General features: G+C 41.0%; 1 protein-coding gene across 1 annotated transcript in view; it reads left to right on the top strand.

Annotated features, from left to right (window-relative positions):
- adamts14 (ADAM metallopeptidase with thrombospondin type 1 motif, 14) overlaps positions 1-18,245 on the top strand; it is a 123,363-nt gene that overhangs the window by 83,375 nt on the left and 21,743 nt on the right. The window contains exons 10-15 of the mRNA XM_088323446.1: positions 3,056-3,169; positions 4,293-4,441; positions 10,000-10,172; positions 10,660-10,793; positions 15,123-15,246; positions 15,323-15,403. Coding sequence (XP_088179572.1) covers positions 3,056-3,169; positions 4,293-4,441; positions 10,000-10,172; positions 10,660-10,793; positions 15,123-15,246; positions 15,323-15,403 — 775 coding nt within the window. The remainder of the gene's footprint in view (positions 1-3,055; positions 3,170-4,292; positions 4,442-9,999; positions 10,173-10,659; positions 10,794-15,122; positions 15,247-15,322; positions 15,404-18,245) is intronic.

Below are 18,245 nucleotides of genomic sequence, written 5' to 3' on the forward strand. Positions count from 1 at the left end.
GAAAGCGCAAGTAAAGCGGCCGCAGTTTGTTTTATTTTTTTTATAAAATACAATTGCCTAGTGGCAACTTTATTTTCATTCGCTCTCTCTCAATCACACAGACGTCTTGTTTTTTATCGTGATCACGCTCTTACATCGCTTGTTCTTATTTTTTTTTTCTTTCCACTTATTTTCAGTTGACAGAGGACTCCGCACATCCTTGTGAAATTTAACTAACTTTAAAGCGCTGCGTTAGGGGAGTCCACGCCTCCCGCGGAATTTTAACTGTCTGAAAACTATTTACCTGATAGAGTCTAGAATTGTCAGGGTTTTTCTGTTAAGAATGTACCCACCGTAATTTTTCCTTTTCAACGGAGGATTCTTAATCTTTGCGACATTTACTTTTACCGGTATGCACACAATGTTATGAATAAATTTTACTCACGATTCTCTAAGTCCTTGGCTTTCCGTCAACCGTCAGATCCCAGCCCGCGAGGGAAGGTCCAGTCCCGGAAAAAGGGTCTTTATGCTGTGGCCACAGTCTTTCCTGGATTTTCCTCTCGCGTCCTGGAATCATCTGGTATCTTGGAATCTGGTTTCGAAGGACCAATTAAATGTTAGGTTCATGTCCCCAACATTTTTAATAAAACGCTCTGAAATAAAAGAAGACATAGAGAATCGGTTATTTAGAATTAGTTACTTTATTAATCATCATTTTGAGAGCCCCGGAGATCGAGCTGTTACGAATCTCCTCGCTTGCTCGCTAGCTGGGCTCTGAAGAAATCTCCGAATCTCCTTCTTTTTATTATGTTTTTTGCCCTGTAATACATGCCTCTTTACTGAGGGGCGGGGATTCTATCTAACAAAGGAGACTGTTTTCTAACTTTTGCTACGTAGAGTTAATCAGTCTTCTTTGGAAAGCTTGCTTTCCGGCTGATGATGGAAGGTTTCCTTTTGTTTTGGGAGAGACTCCCTTTCCTTCTTCTCACGCTCTTTGGTGAAAAACAATCTTGAGTTATGGCATGAAGAGGTCATTCCAGGTCAGGGTACATCCGTTGGTATGTGAGAACAAAACACAGTCTGTACATCAAAACACAACTCATGGCCTTGGAAAGTAGTTTACAGGCTGAGAACTCTTCAAAATGGCTGAGAACACATATAACATATTAAATGTCAACTGTAGGATAAATATAATTATACAATCCTAACACTCTTGGTACCATATTCTCTCACTAACAACTAAACGACCCAACATCAGCATAGACTTCAATTTGATAAAAATAAAACACTTACTGTGGAACAAATAACTTTGTTCCTGTTGCCATCAATTCTCTTCACGTCCAGGTGATCGTGAGGGCGACAGTATGCCTTTATTCATCACAAACATTTCTCCAAATTTGTTTTTGGCTATGGAAAAAGGACGAACCTCACCCCTCCCTATGGTTCTGGAAACCGCTGATCTACAAGTGCCCCAGACACCTCGCTGAACCTTTAGGATAGAAAAGACAGTACAAGTGCGTGGATCTCTGAAGGGGACGAGGCGGCATACACGGATGAGGTGGAGTCACTTTCAACGTGGTGTTCGGAAAACCACCTCATAATGAACACCACAAAAACAAAATAACTGATTCTGGATTTCAGAAGGAATGGCAGGAATCCAGAACCACTCATCATAAAAGGAGACTGTGTAGAGAGAGTCCACTCCTTCAAATTTCTGGGTGTGCACAACTCCGACAACCTCTCCTGGTCTGCAAACACCAGAGCGGTGGTAGGGAAGGCCCAGCAGCTACTGCACTTCCTGAGATTGCTCAGGAAAAATAATCTAAAACAGCAGCTGCAGGTGTGCTTTTACAAAGCCACAGTGGAGAGCATTCTAACATACTGCATTACAGTGTGGTATGCTGGGTGCACAGCAGCAGACAGGAAAAAGCTCCAGAGGATCATCAAAACAGCCCAGAAAATCGTTGGTTGCTCTCTGCCCAGTCTGGAGGACATTGCCTGCTCTCGCTACCTCAGCAGAGCAGAAAACATCATCAAGGACTTTTCTCACCCCGGCCACCACCTCTTCGACCTGCTGCCTTCCAGCAAGCGCTACAGGTCACACAAAGCAAAAACAAACAGACTCAGAGACAGTTTCTTCCCCACAGCCATTACCACCCTAAACAGACACCGCACAAAAAACTGAAAACTCTTGCAAAAAAACTACCTCACACGAATGTAAAATGGAACTCACGTACATGCTGACTGCACTATGTTTGTTCACTGTTCAAAACAGACACCGCACAAAAAAACTGAAAACTCTTGCCAACACTACCTCCTACGAATATAATGGTACTCATTTCTATGTTCTTGCACATGTCGACTGCACTATGTTTACTGCTCACCTTGCACAATGTCTGACCATTTCTTTTTTTCTGCACTATGATGACTATGTTTGCACGAATGCACATGCTGACTATTTTTTTTGCACTATGATGACTTTTGCACCAAATGCAATATTGCACAAGCCTTACGATACCAACTGTATCACGATAACACTGTATGTAACATCCCACATGCCGACATTTCTTGTGTAAATACCATGTAAATTATAACTATAGCCTTATCCCCCTTGTTTTATAATCTTATCTTCTCTGTTCCTTTATCTTCTTGGCTCATACCTCACTGTGAATGTGTAAGACTGGAGTGTCATGCCCAATTTCGTTGTCACAATATGTTAACCCATTTTGTAACAATGACAATAAAGGTATATTCTATTCTATTCTATTCTATTCAGTTCTATTCTATTGTTTGTGATACAAAGATGGCCGACTTAAATTGGCAGCCACGATCGCGTTCTGATTGGCTGAAAACAAGAGCTTTCGGAACTATCAATTGAGTCGTCTCTCTTTGTGTGCTCTGCGACTGCTGGCAAACAGTTCAGGTGTCCCCTGCCCACTTCCCGAAAATAGCTGGCATGGGCTCCAGCACCCCCTGCGACACTACTGAGGATAACAATGCAGAAAATTGATGGATGGTGCCCAGCAATAGTCTGTAGCTGATGCCGACTCACACCCACCAATTTTCTATCTTCTAGTTTCGCACGTATGACCCCTGCAAGCAGCTCTGGTGCAGCCACCCTGACAACCAGTACTTCTGCAAGACCAAAAAAGGCCCGCCGGTGGATGGCACAGAATGCGCACCTGGAAAGGTGGGTTATGTTGGAGACAGAGGTGGGTAGAGTAGCCAAAAATTTGACTCAAGTAAAAGTACTGTTACTTCTTAATAATATTACTCAAGTAGCGGTAAAAGTAGTCATACAAATGCTTACTATCTGTTTCATCCATAAACAACTTTTCCTCCCCACTGAAGTTGAACATGGTCACCTGACGAGGCTGCTACGTTTGATTGGTTAAACATGGTAGCGCCTGGCCGAGTTTTGCGTCAAGATAAATGCGCCTTAGCTTACTTACATGGAGGGGATCTACTAAGTAACGAAGTAACGACTTCAATGTTGCCTAATGTAGCAGAGTAAAAGTACAGTTTTTCTTCACAAATTTACTCAAGTAAAAGTATAGGGATTTAAAAATACTAGAAGTACAAAATTTATATTACGTACTCAAATAAATGTAATATGAGTAAATGTAATCCGTTTCTACCGACCTCTGGTGGGAGATGTCTTATTTTGTACGGTGGTGAGCATTTACTTACTTGTAGGATCAAAAGAAAAGAAGGAATAAATTATACTCTCGAACAGGGATCTCCAACGTGGGGCTTGCGGGCACCAGGGTGCCCGATAAAGACACCTGAGTTGCCTACGGACCTGTTGTGAAAATAGCTCATTAGTGCTGGGTCATTTTAATTTCCCAGAAAATGATTTGACTGAGTCTATTTAACATTACTTCCAATAATTTACCTGGTAATAACATTGTAACAACATAGCAATATCATGATCAGTTGTTATTTTAGAAATGCATATCAAACTGGGTGTTCTTTGTACTAACTAGTAACAAAAAGTAGCTCTCAGCTTAAAAACGTTAGAGACCCTTGCTCTGGAACACATATGTCAAAAAAAAGTAGTCTGTATGACAAAGTATAATAATGTGTGTGATTGCTATAGTAGTTGGTGTTTGAGAGCATGTGTGAAAGAGTATTCTAGTATGTATGAGAGTATAATAGTTTGTGTGAGAGAGCATAATAGTTTGTAAGAGAGTATAGAAGTGTTGGTGCATGGGTATGACTGTGTCTGTATGAGGGTATAGTTGTGCATGTGTGAGAGTATGATGTTATTTGTGAGAACATTTAGGATTTACTTCTTATATGCATTTGTGTAGTGGTGCTTCAAGGGCCACTGCATCTGGATGTCCAGCCAGGAGCCTCAAGGCCATGACGGGAACTGGAATTCGTGGTCCAAATTTGGCTCGTGTTCTCGAACATGCGGGGGAGGCGTTCGCTCTCGTAGCCGGCAGTGCAACGACCCTGCGTGAGTGACCAGCGCTGCTATGATTAGCTCACTAACAAGACGACACACTAACTCTTTGTATTGCTCTCCTATAGGCAACTAGGGCTGCGACTAACGACTATTTCAATAGTCAATTAGTCACCCACTATTGAAACGAAACAATGAGACGCCTTGCTCAGTCGGTATAGAAATAGATCCCGAAATAAGCCTTTGTCCATTTTTCAGCGACAGTCAAATCAATTAAAATCAAGTAAACATTGTTTATCCCCGTAAACCAAGAACAGGCTCAATACCAGCAGCAACACAAAAAATACAACGAATATTTTGTGCATTTTGTGAAGTGGTCAACTGCTAAGTCTGTAACAAAAGAACTTTTACGACTCTCAACGAATGATATTTGTTCTTCAGACTACATGTATTTAATTTTTAATGCATATCAGGAACATTCTGGCATAACGCTAAAAGTCACCTTTTCCTGTAGTGTGTCATGAGCAAGAACAGCCTAGTGGCACCCATCCCTCCAGGCCAAAATGTACAATACACATTATCAAAACCATGTCAGATTGAATGTACAGTGGAACCTCGGTTCTCGACCATAATCCGTTCCAGAACCCTGTTCGAGAACCGATTTGTTCAATCACCGAAATCCTTTTTCCCATTAAAAATAATGTAAATCGTTTTAATCCGTTCCAACACCCTGAATGTTTACCATGAATGTTTAACGTAAACATGAAGCTAACCCAGGCTAATCGTACGTTCGCGTTATCGTAATCTTCCGTACAAAATATTATGCTAACATGAACGTGTAAAAAATTTAAAAAATCAGGTCGTTTCCAAGTCATTTAGCACCACAAGTGGCTAGCGCTTCATTGGAAAGGGGGCTCTGTTCCAACACCCTGAATTTTGGGCTCAGTTCCAACACCCTGAATGTTTACCTGAATGTTCAACGTAATCATAGAGCTAACCCAGGCTAACCGTACGTTTGCGTTGTCGTAATCTTCCGTACGAAAGATTACGCTAACACGAACGTGTAAAAAAAAAAAAAAAAAGATAAAGAAAAGAATTATGAATATGATTTCTTACCTTTGTGGTGGTCAGCAGAAGGCGCATGCTGTATTCCCTAGCAAGATCGGAAACTCGCACACCTCTTTCATATTTAGCTGTTATGTCTTTCTTAAAGGCAATAGTTGTACGAACAACTTTTCTTTTTTCACCTGTCCTGCTTGCACCAACCTTCTTCAGAGGCATAGTTAGGGGCTAAAACACTCCGTTCACCTGTTGGCTGCGGCTGCATCGGCTCGCTACAACGGGTCAGGTGTATCGACATTTCGTTCTGTGTACATTGTTACAAAGAATGACAATACAAAGGAAATTATTTTTATTATTATTATTATTAAAAGCGAAAGCAAAAAGAGGCAAGTGTGCACGTGATAACAGTTGGTCACGAGGGGTGGGGTGATCTACACGATCTACACCTGTACGCTGCTCAGCATCTGTCAGGTTTAACCCAACAGATGTACAAAACCTATATACAAAAAGACACAAAGAATCGTGAGTATAACTTACTTGCAAGGAGAAATATCCATAGTCTACCCTAAGGCAGTCTGCTGGATACTCTGAAATATTCTTATGCTCCTTGTCTTTTTATTGTGTTCGGAAGGCCCTAATTTACATAAGGTCTCCTCTGCTAAGGGAAGGGGTGTAACAAAACAAACAGTTGAGACCTGTTTATACGATAACATGTTATCTATAGCAAACAAAACTAGGTGGGCCTGCGGTCAGAGAAGTCCCTTATCTCGCCGCAGATAAGGTGTTATCCTGTTTCCTCCTTCTTCAAACACAAGCAAGAAAGGCGCATTGTATGCAAAGAGGCTTGTGCAATAGTAGAATAACATCTTTAGAGTTTAAATCCATCAGCATCGCACTCTAGCGTACGCACTCACGCATTATCGGCATTCGAACTCCGAATTTTTGACCGAACAGCGAAGCAAAAATTTCTCAAAATTTTTGGTCGAACACCGATTTGTTCGAACTGAGAGGCGTTCGAAAACCGAGGTTCCACTGTAGCTTCATACTTACCGAGGCGAGTCAGACTTGATTTTGTTCAACTGTCCGACTCCTCTCTTTAAATGTTGGTGCATCACCGAGCTACTGCTATGATACGCAAGGTCTGCTTTGCTAGCTTGGCAAGTAGTCTTTTTATTCCCTGTATGCAGGCTAAAATGCTCCAAAACTTGTGCGTGTAGTGTTAAGATTTTGTGGTGATGGACGCATGTGGGGGAAGCAAAAACTGATGGCTGGAAAGCTAAAAACAAGGACGGTATTTAATAACAAAAAAAAGTAGAAGTATCAAAGTACCAAATAAACAATTTGTCACAAAGCAACTAACAAAATACCCAAACGAAAAACTATAAACAAAAAACAAACCTGGAAATGGGCAGCACGGCGGCGCAGTGGTTAGCGCGTGTGTGGCACAGTTCTAAGGTCTTGGGAAACCTCCTGTGTGGGTTCAAATCCAGCTACTGGACTTACTGTTCGGAGTTTGTATGTTCTCCCCGTGCTTGCGTGGGTTTCCTCCAGGCACTCCGGTTTCCTCCCACATTCCAAAGACATGCATTTCAGGTGGATTGGCCGGTCCAAATTGTCCCTACGTGTGAATGAGCGAGCGAGTTGTCTGTCCCTGTGTGCCTTGCGATTGGCTGGCAACCAGTTCAGGGTGTCCCCTGCCCACTGCCCGATGATTGCTGGGATGGGCTCCAGCACCAGCAAGCGGTGCAGCTGATGAGATGAGATGAGAAACCTGGAAATGGAAAAATGCAAGAAGAAAAGTAACAAAGAAACCAGAAATGAAAGTCACGAAAAAAACATGATGACAACGGGTGACAAAATGAAAAATGAAAGACGTCTGTAGACAAAAATGTCATTTTTAAACTGTGCAGGATAATTGGGAACAGGTGTGTTTCTATTCAAGCTCCGGTTGGGGGTGTTTCAGACCCTAAACTCGTTGTTTGATTCTGACGCAGTCATTTCTGCTCTAGAACGTTATCGCACATGAGCAACTCTCCAAAGAGATTATATTCTTGTAGAAATGCGTCACTATTGAAAAATATGTCTGGCGATATTAGCCAACATAGAAAGTTTATTAACGACTATTTCTATCATTAATTTCTGCCAACTAATCGTTTCAGTCTTATTGACATGTGGTACTTGGGAGTTGAAAATATGTATCACTAGGGGAACAAAAGTGTGTATCTGCAAATGTGGATTTCAGTATTTCTTTTCTAGTTGTATATTTGGCTCAGATGTGGGTATCAATGAGGAGAAATTCAACGTTCTTGTACTTGACAGCGCCACCATAACTGTATTTAGTTGTACTTTGTAGGTAAGTATAAACATGTCTAATCTTCAGTGGATGTTGCTGGTGGATCCAAGGTTATATGCGACAACATGAGTAAAGTAGAAGTGTTCAGCAATCAGATGACACAATGATCTAAATTGGATCACAGTCAAATAATACAATGATGCACCTTAAAGTCAGTGACAATAGTTACAAAATTGTATTAATAACATGTTACAGTAGTCGTTACAGAAAAAAGGTCTATGCATTCTAGAAACGTGTTCCTTTGTAACGCTTTAGTAGTCCCAACTCTTGTCCAAATACTATTACTGTAAATTCCGGACTATAAGCCGCTACTTTTTTCCAAACGTTCAACCCTGTGGCTTATTCAGTGATGCGGCCAATTTATGTAATTTTTCTAACCGCCGTCAGCGGCGCTCGAGTACAAAAGGTAAGATTTAGACCGGAGGAATATATGCGCCGAAGAAGACTGCAACTTCTTGGCTTGTGCACAGATTAAATTAGTGTAAACATACCCTCACCATGCAAAATGCAAAAAGAAAGGCACATCAAAAAATCCACCATCACCAACGGGTTTCGAAAAGCCGGTCTGCTGCGTGACGGAGAGGATGGCACAGAATCAGGATTGGATTAGAGTTCAAGCGACAGTGACAGCGCGAGTCCGGCTGCGGGAGCGTGGGACGACGTCTACAGTAGGACCACGCTACTTCGCAGTTCCACGTTCGCAAGTTCAGAGCTTCCCGGGTCTAAAAATTAATAATAATAAAATAAAGTAAATAAATGAATTAAAAAAATATATATATATATATATATATATATATATATATATATATATATATTTTATTTTTTTTTTATTTTTTTTTTTTTTTAAGCATTTTTGAAGGGGCGTCGCTATTTCGTGGTTCCACATTCAAGGGTTCAGAGCTTCGCAGGTCTAAAAAATAATAATAATAAAATAAAATAATTTAAAAAATAATAGTAATAATAATAATACATATATATTTCTTTAAGCATTTTTGAAGGGGCATCGCTACTTCGTGGTTCCACGTTCGCGGGTTCAGTGCTTCGAAGGTCCAAAAAATAATAATAATTTTTTTTTAAATTAAAAAAATATATATATACATATATTTTTTTTTTTTTAAGCATTTTTGAAGGGGCGTCGCTATTTCGCGGATTTTCACTTTTCGCGGGTGGTTTTGGTCCTCATTAACCGCGATAACCGAGGGATTACTGTATATGACAAAGTTTCTTTCCGACACTGAGGAATACGACTTTGATGGCTTCAGTTCTAAGGAGGAAGATGAGGACGGTTTACCGTGATTTTTACAAGTACGGTATGTTTTTTTAACAGATCCGTTTGCTGTGTTGCGAGCGTGTTGCTAGCGTGTTGCTACCTTTCAAAGGCACCGTTTGGGATGAAAGTTATATTATTATTATTAAAGCTTTAAAAACTCTCTCGGTGTACCGTCTTTATTTGCAAATATGTGTAACCATGTATAATATGTGTTTGCAACCGTATATTTTTGTAATGTATTTATTTTCGAGACTTATTCTGATATGTTTTGCACGGGCGAATCAAAAAGAAGGGGCGAAAACAATGGGGTCTGACGCAAAGTGGAGTAAAGGTGAGACGTTTTTGTGGACGCGGCAAACAATAGTGGATATATATTTTTCCCACCCTTACCTTTGGAAATATACACTTTTTTCCTTGGATTATTTTCAACGGGACTCTGCAGGTCTGCATCAAACCTTAAGTACCGGTGTCATTTTCCTCTCAATTTGCCGGCTGTGAATTTTTGACTGTGTACTTAAATGAAGGACATCCAGTTTCAATCGCGGGACTTAAAGTCGGGTTTGGGTTAATTTTGTGTTTGTGTTACATTTGTTTAATATGGGCGCATGCGACTTATATACAGGTGCTGCTTGTGTAAGTACAAAATTGGTTTTCTCTTAAATAAGGTGGGTGCGGCTTATAATCAGGTGCGCTCTATAGTCCGGAATTTACGGTACAAGTGACTGATTGTTGGTCGTCATGTTTTCCACTAATCGGAGTGACCGCCGAGATTCCCCAAAACTCGACAAAACCGAACTTCTGTGGCAAACTTTACATGGTCATTACTTTTAATTGCCGGCTGTTCCCTGGCAGGGGATCAACTGGGATTCTGCGAATTCATCAACCATCGTAAATTCCGTGCACATTCTTTGTATCGCTTTGCATCAGGCCGGCCTACGGTGGTCGAGAATGTGTCGGCTCCGGTTTGGACTACCAGATGTGCAATACGGAGGAGTGTGCCGGCCCCTACGAGGACTTCCGAGCTCAGCAGTGCCTCCAGAGGAGCAACAAGTATCACAACAGCAAGAAGCACACCTGGTTGCCCCACGAACATGCCGACGGTGAGAGCCGCTTAAGCTTCTTGCCAAAACTTTGTGCTTCATGGTAATACGTCATACGTCACTCGCTTAACCAAAGGCAGCCGCAGCCTTGACCAAGAAACCAGGGCAACAAAAAGCATAAAAAAGCCGGGAATAAACCAAAGGACATGGCCAAATTAGTGCTGAAACCAGACGAGCTAATCAAAAAACACCCGGTGAGCAGCAAACGAGCGCCAACCGAGAGCAAACAAAACAGGAAATCCCTCGCCATCCCCTGCGCTAACAGGGACCTAGCAGGAAGAAATTACACTGACCGCGACGCACGCAGCGAAAAACACAAACGAATAGCCACAATCGCTTACCTCCAAGCAGAAATGAGTGGTGTACAATCGCTGTTCACTACAATCTTTGTTTATGGGATTCCACATTTTAAAAGTGTTATGTTACTTAAATGAACACCTTTAATCTTTGTGCCTGATCCTCATGCCGACTCTTGTCGCCTTGGCAGAAAGCCGCAAGTGCGAGCTGAGCTGCAAGTCCAAGGAGACAGGCGAGGTGGTCTTCATGAACCAGGTGATGCACGATGGCACCCGCTGCAGCTACACGGACCACTTCAGCGTTTGTGCTCGAGGGGAATGTCTGGTATGTGCAAGGAACATGCTGCAGAGTACAGACCAATCAGATGAGTGAGAAGCTAAAAAATGTATTCACTATTTTGAGTGTGTCAGCTAAAGGAAGATCTTTGGGTTCAAAGAACATTAAGTGATAACATCAGTGACATGTGTAAGGGTAGAGCAATTACCCCCAGAATATAACAAAAAGATTCATAAGAATAAAATAAAAGAAGTGTGTTTGTGTAAGGCTGAATCCAAAGGCCCATTTAAAGATACACGGTGTAATACTTGACCACAAGATGTTGCTACTTTGTATACAGGTATTATAGGGTTCACCAACCTTTTTGAAGCTGAGAGCTTATTTTTATTACTAATTAGCGCAAAGTGCTACTAGTTCAATATGCATCAAACTCCAGACCTCCATCCTATGGAGCAGAGGTATCAAACTCAATTGCTCAGGGGGGCATTATCAAACCACACCTTTGGTCGCAGGCCAAACAGGATAAACATTTATTGATACACTAAAACTTGAGGTTTCTTTTAATATAAATATGAATTAAAAACAGACAGACAGAATATTATCTACCCATGTACCCTGGTCATATCCCTTGAAAGGGGTGACTGACAGCAGGACAAACACATACTAAAACAAAGAAAATAAAAAAAGGGAAAAAGTAGCAAAAAACACACACAAATTTTTTTGAACCATGGCCAACCCAAACGCCCGAACACCCAAACAAGTTAAGCACCTCGGCACCCAAGTTGGTCATGCTTTCGTCCCTCCAGATGAAACGGGACACAAGAAAGCGGCCATGTCACTCGGGTCAGGGTGACACAACACACTCTTTTGTTCAACAGCAGGGCCCGACGGCTTTCACTAGTCTACCCCTTCCTTATCATACAAGTGCCCTGCCCATCCCTTAGAACACGTCTAAATATCCCACTATCCTTTTACAACACCTCTCCACTCATTCTTATCACCAACAAGAGCTCAAGCTTCCACTATTTCTTGACCTCTTCCCTGCAGTGCACTCATAACACCATCCATCCACGTCAATCGCGGCCTTCCTCTTGGTCTCCTTCCATTTACTTCTGCTCTGTAGATCCTCTTCAACATTCGCTCCTCATCCATCCTCTCCATGTGTCCAAACCAACCGGGTACTTTCTTATCCACACGCTTGCTCAGATCAACCACTACTCCAGTTCTGTCTCTCACAATTTCATTTATCGATCTATCCAATCTTGTCACTCCTGACATACTCCTCAAACACTTTATCTCAAAAACATTTAACTTCCTTCTCAAATCTGCGTTCAGGCTCCAAGTCTCTGCACTATACAAAACAGTCGGCACAATCACACTCTTATTCAGTCCCCTCCTAACATCCATACTCATACTCTTGTTGCTAATCACTCTCCTCAGAGCACCCAAACCCTTGCTTCGTTGATTCGCTCTGTGCTATACCTCGCACTCCACTCCACCAACTGCAGCCACATAACAACCCAAGTACCTAAATCTTTCAACTTCTTCCAGCACCTGTCCTTGCAAACTTTTTTAATGCCATGCCCACTCCATCACGTGAACACTTCATCACCTTACTCTTTCTAACAGTCATGCATAACTTACGCCTATCATACACTCTTCAAAACTCCATTACCAGCCTTCTCAATGATTCCTCAGAATCAGCCACAAGCTCTGTGTCATCTGCAAACAACAACTGACTTACCTGCCACATTGTTCCACTGTTATCCATTATCTCTACACCTCTGCCAAATACTCTTGCACTTCTCTCACCACACCATCCAAGTAGACATTAAACAGCCGGGGTGACATCACACACCCCTGTCTCCAGGGTTGGGTAGGGTTACTTTAACTTGATTACTTTCAATTACTTTTGGATTACTCCAATACCAAATATGCTAATAAAAGACAAAATAAACTAAATATGAATAAAATTATGACTCAAAAACACGTGGTAAGCTTTCTCTCCTGGCTTTGATCTCTAGCAAAACTAAAATGCAACAAAAAAACAAAATGAAAATAAATCCAAACAGCTTGACAACATCATTTTTGCCGTTCTATGTATTCCGTTACTCCCCAAGCCTGCACAAAAGTTAGTAATTTTATTCATATTTAGTTTCTTTTGTCTTTTATTAGCATATTTGGTCTTGGAGTAATCCAAAAGTAATTGAAAGTAATCAAGTTAAAGTATCCCTACCCAACCCTGCCTGTCTCACACCAGTCAACACAGGGAACCACTCACTTGTCGCACCCCCTACTGTTACACATGCTCTGCTGTTCACATAAAAACTCTTCGATGCTTCCAACAACTTTCCACCCACTCCATACATCACCATCAACTGCCACAACACCTCTCTGGAATATTATACAAGAATAAAAAAAACTCAAACATTAAATATCCTAAAATTCTATGCTCTCCATAAAAATATCACCTTTTTCAAAATATGAAAAAGAAATGGAAATAAATAAAATCTGTTCTTTTCACCTAGGGTTTTTGATTTGGTGAAAAGCATTTGCTGGATCTTCATATTCTTTAACTCTTCAACTTTCTGTACCTTCTGTTCTGCATTCAGGTTTTTCAGCTTATCCTGATATTTTGTCTCATAGTGCCATTTTACATTATATTCCTTAACATGTTAGCTTCAAAAAGGAGACACACAGGTTTACTGGCAATGTCAGTAAACATACATTCAGCCTCCTATTAGTTTTGAAAGTCTCTGTTTTCAGAATCAACTTTTCTCCTGGCCATTGTAAGGGTTTACCATCTGCATAATCCATGGCAACAGACACGTCACCATGCTTTTTTCCGTTTGACCTTCCGTTACGTCGTAATAGATAAAAGCTCTTCTCTGGGCGTCATGACTCCGCTTCCTGACATTAAATGCACCTGTCAATTTGGTTTTTCAACAGGCCAATATTTTTCTTTGTCTGGAGATAGTTTTAAAAGTGTCTGAGCTCGTCAGGCTCTAGCAAATTCAATTGATACGGGAACCTTTCTGGTAAGTCTTGCTACGGTAAGGCAGCTGAAGAGCTCCATCTTGGGATGTGTAGTTTGAGAGTTATCAGTATTTCATATTGTCGGGCCATTAAAGTAGAAGTCTATCTATCTATCTATCTATCTATCTATCTATCTATCTATCTATCTATCTATCTATCTATCTATCTATCTATCTATCTATCTATCTATCTATCTATCTATCTATCTATCTATCTATCTATCTATCTATCTATCTATCTATCTATCTATCTATCTATCTATCTATCTATCTATCTACCCTGGTCATATCCCTCGAGAGGAGTGACCGACAGCAAGACAAACACATACAAAAAAACAAAGAAAATAAAAACCGGAAAAAGTAGCAACAAACACACACAAAAATTTTGGGGGGACCTTGGCCAACCCAAATGCCCAAACACTCAAAGAACTTAAGCACCTCGGCACCTAAGTTGGTCATGCTTTCGTCCCTCCAGTTGAAACGGGACACAAGAAAGCAGCCATGTCACTCGGGTCAGGGTGATACAACACACTCTTCTGTTCAACAGCAGGGCCCGACAGCTTTCACTAGTTTACCCCGGCTGCATCATACAGGTGACCTGCCCATCCCTTAGAACGCTTCCAACCATCCCACTATCCTCTCTGCATATGACAATGAACACCTCTCCACTCATTCCTATCACCAACAAAGTTTATTATTTTACTAACCAGATATAATTGTACGCCCGGCCAGATGTGGCACGTGGGCCGTGAGTGTAACACCTATGGTCTAGACTCTAGAGCATCTGTGCAAAGGTTTGAAACTATGCTGTGTACAAAAGATCTCAGTCGAACTTTAAGGAACTCAGGCTGTTTTGTTAGGAAGAATGGGCAAATATCTCTGTTTCAAGATGTGCAAAACAGATAGAAACTTGTGGCTGTGATCACAACATAAGGAAGTTGTACAAAGTATTAACTCAAAGGGGTCCAATGTTTTGCAACGCCTACTTTCCAATCCTTTATGTGTTAGCACAAAGCTAGATGTCGAATAAATTTGGTTTCTTTTTGCAATTGCCTGTCACATGTTGATTCTTAGAAGATAAAAAAAGTCCTTGGGGGGGGGCAATACTTTTACAAGGCTCTGTATGTGAGGTTTTTTTAATGGTAGGCTTGCAGCGTCGTTTTGTGCATTTGCCTCATTGGCATCAGTGTCAGTGTTTGTTGCTCTGCATGGCCCCTGCCTGCCTGTTTTGATGTTGGCTCACGGATGAGCTCCTTTTACGCTACCGGCATTTACACCCTAATCTTTTTCTTTTCTTCCTGACAGCCGAAAACTCTGATATGTCTTTCCACCCTCTTTACAGCACGTGGGTTGCGATAAAGAAGTTGACTCGTACAAGGAAGAGGACAAATGTGGCGTTTGCGAGGGTGACAACTCGCACTGCCGCACCGTCAAGCTGACACTCACCAAGACGCCGAAAAACAACGGTAAACACTCAAGATCCTAATTTTTGTGAACTGAAAACATGAAAAAAAAAAAAACACGTTCATCATTTCCCAGCAGGGATGCTGAAAATGTTCGACATCCCGACAGGCGCTCGGCATATCGTCATTGAGGAAAATGACACTTCCCCTCACGTTATCGGTAATTAAAACTCTTGTGTTATTGTAGAGCTTGCCTCATTTGGGTCTGAAGTGCAGTTGTTAACTTGAAGTTTGATGGAAAAGTTAAAGACTAAAATACTGTATTTGCTTGGATGTGAATGAATCATTTTTAAGGGAGATAAAAAGCCATTAAGCTATTATAGGCCTCCTGCTCCTTTAATTTCAATTACACTGATAAAACACATAAGCACTTGTGCTTTATTTCCTTTTTTTTGGTCATCAAATTGCAAGGTTCGATAATCAACAGTTTTGATTAACAGTTGACAGCAGAAGGAGAAAAAAAAGGACGGACAGGAAAAAGCCTGAGCTTATCTTGGTCTTGTCCCATTAACAACCAAAAGTCATTTCACTTATTCATGTCATACAATCATATTTAATAACAAGGCATCATAGATCACATCCATCATCACATAAGAGAAATAATCAAATGTGTAAAATATGGATTAGTAAGCTTTGTGTAGCATAATGTGTCATCTTCATGTTTGCTTTTATTTTCGCCCTTACATCTCATCTTCCTTTTATGATCTTTGTTTTTGCTTTTTGGGGGCATTTTTTCTCAAAGGATTACTCATCACTCATATCAAAGCAGTGGTTCTCAAATAGTGGGGCGCCCCCCCCGGGCGGTGCGAGGCTCTGTCAAGAAGGGCGTGGGCACATTTGACTTAGGGGAACTTTTCCCAGAATCAAGTGCAATAACACCTACACTACTCTAGGTCTCAGTGGCATTCTCATTGGCATAGTGTTTTGTTTACATTTGGTCTTTACGCAGTTCATATAGCACAAAGTATGAAGTGTAGACACAAACGGGAGCAGACCCTCGAGGGACCCCATGACAAAATATTTGACCCGGATGATGAGAGACAGGGTAAAGAGATAGTTAAAAAAAACTTCTCCCAAAAGCTAAGACAAGGAAGTTTGACGAAGCGTGAGTAACATTTCACTGCTACCATGTAGGGAAATGAGATGAGTGGTGTGCTTGCTCAAGTTAGATATATTTGAAGCGAACAGCAAAATAAATTAAGCTGTCCCTTCAAGACATTACATCCCAATCACACTAATAAGGCCTTGATTTGGCATGGACTGAGGTGACGTTTTACCACCAATATAAAGCAATTGTTGTCCCCGGCAATATTATGTGATCACTTAAAAGAAATGTCCTGAACAGTGCCAGGTCCAAACCTCCGCCCTTGATTTCAGTAATGACTTATGACTGAAAAGGGGATTACCTTATGTGGGACCCCTACTTACCACATACTGACGTTTTTGGTGTTTTTCCTTGCCTTCATATAGGTCTCAGATCAGGCAATATTGGAAAGATGGACTGTGCAGCTTTTTGAGACGTTTTGTGATGACTTAATTTTTATTTAATTTTTTAATCCACACTTTTACTGTGAAATGTTCCAATAAAACTCACACATGATAAATAAATGTTAATGAATAAATAAAGATAGATCTTAGAGCGCAAAAAAATGTTTCTTCCGAGGGCTTCTGTGACAGACAATATTTGAGAAGCACTGCAATTAAGTACCGTATTTTCCGCACTATAGGGCGCACCGGGTTACAGGGCGCACCCCCCAAAAATAGTTTTTGGTCCTATATCTTCCATAGATAAGGCGCACCGGATTATAAGGCGCTACAATGGGAACGTCGACAAAACAGATAGTTAGTTCAGTCAAACTTATTACCCCCTTAACATTCCCAAATCTTGCAAAGAAGCAAATACGTGTCGTAGACACGTGCGGATGCGGTGTCCGTACGATGTCACTCAAGTGCATTGTTTCAAATATCATTCGGAAGGTTAAGGTCTTGGGATTCAAGAAATGCCAACCATTCCTTAGTTTCTATTTTCTTTTTCGCTTGCAACTTTACTGTGCATATGACAATAAACACTTGGAATTGAGTTTAATTTAAAAATAGACACTCCATTCCATCCATTATCTGCACCGCTTATCACAGAAACATCGAGTTCAGTCTGAAACAAGATACTGGGAAAATATATAGCCAGGGTAGCTCACCGAAGTCGTTGTGTTCAATGATAATGTGCAGCCATGGTCCTCTTATATCCGTGAGTTTAGTAAATCCAGGAGAATAAAATATTTACAAATACAGAATAGTAAAAAAATGCTTTCTGTATGCCGTCAAACCACGTGCTATACGCGTTCATCTTTTTCGGCCAATTGCAGGCTTTGTTTTGCCGCTTCAGCCAATGCCAGCCTGTAAATGATAAAAAGGATCCCCCCTTGACCTCCGAATAACTTTAGCCAATAGTGATCGATTCAACTGATGATTGACACATCTTTTTCGGCAAATTGCAGGCTTTGTTTTACAGTTTAAGCCAATGCCAGCCTGTAAATGATAAAAAGGATCCGCCCCTTGACCTCCGAATAACTTTAGCCAATAGTGATCGATTCAAATGATGATTGACACATTGGTTAGCCAATGAAACGCCGGTAAATAAATCCCAGCATACACCGCGGACTACTTGGCGTTCTGGGGAAAATCTAGTCGGCGGCTGCAAGTTAGTTTGAAGACTTTGCGATTTAATATTGATCCATAAATAAGGCGCACTGTATTATAAGGCGCATGGTCAGCTTTTGAAAAAAATAAGACTCTTAGGTGCGCCTTATAGTGCGGAAAATACGGTAATATTAGCAAAACTAGTTGGCCGTTTTGACGTTTCTCCTTGCGAAAAATATTCTGCAGGGCATATTTAATTCCAAACTTGAAGAGCCTTTAGTTTGCTTCTCAAAAATTGGTTTGATTTATTAAGCGAATTCACTAAAAAGGCAACTCTCACGCTTTATTTTCGCATTGTTCTGTTA

The sequence above is a fragment of the Urocampus carinirostris genome, chromosome 19 (assembly GCF_059441175.1).
Source record: "Urocampus carinirostris isolate Australia breed hairy pipefish chromosome 19, RoL_Ucar_1.0, whole genome shotgun sequence".
Lineage (NCBI taxonomy): Eukaryota > Metazoa > Chordata > Actinopteri > Syngnathiformes > Syngnathidae > Urocampus > Urocampus carinirostris.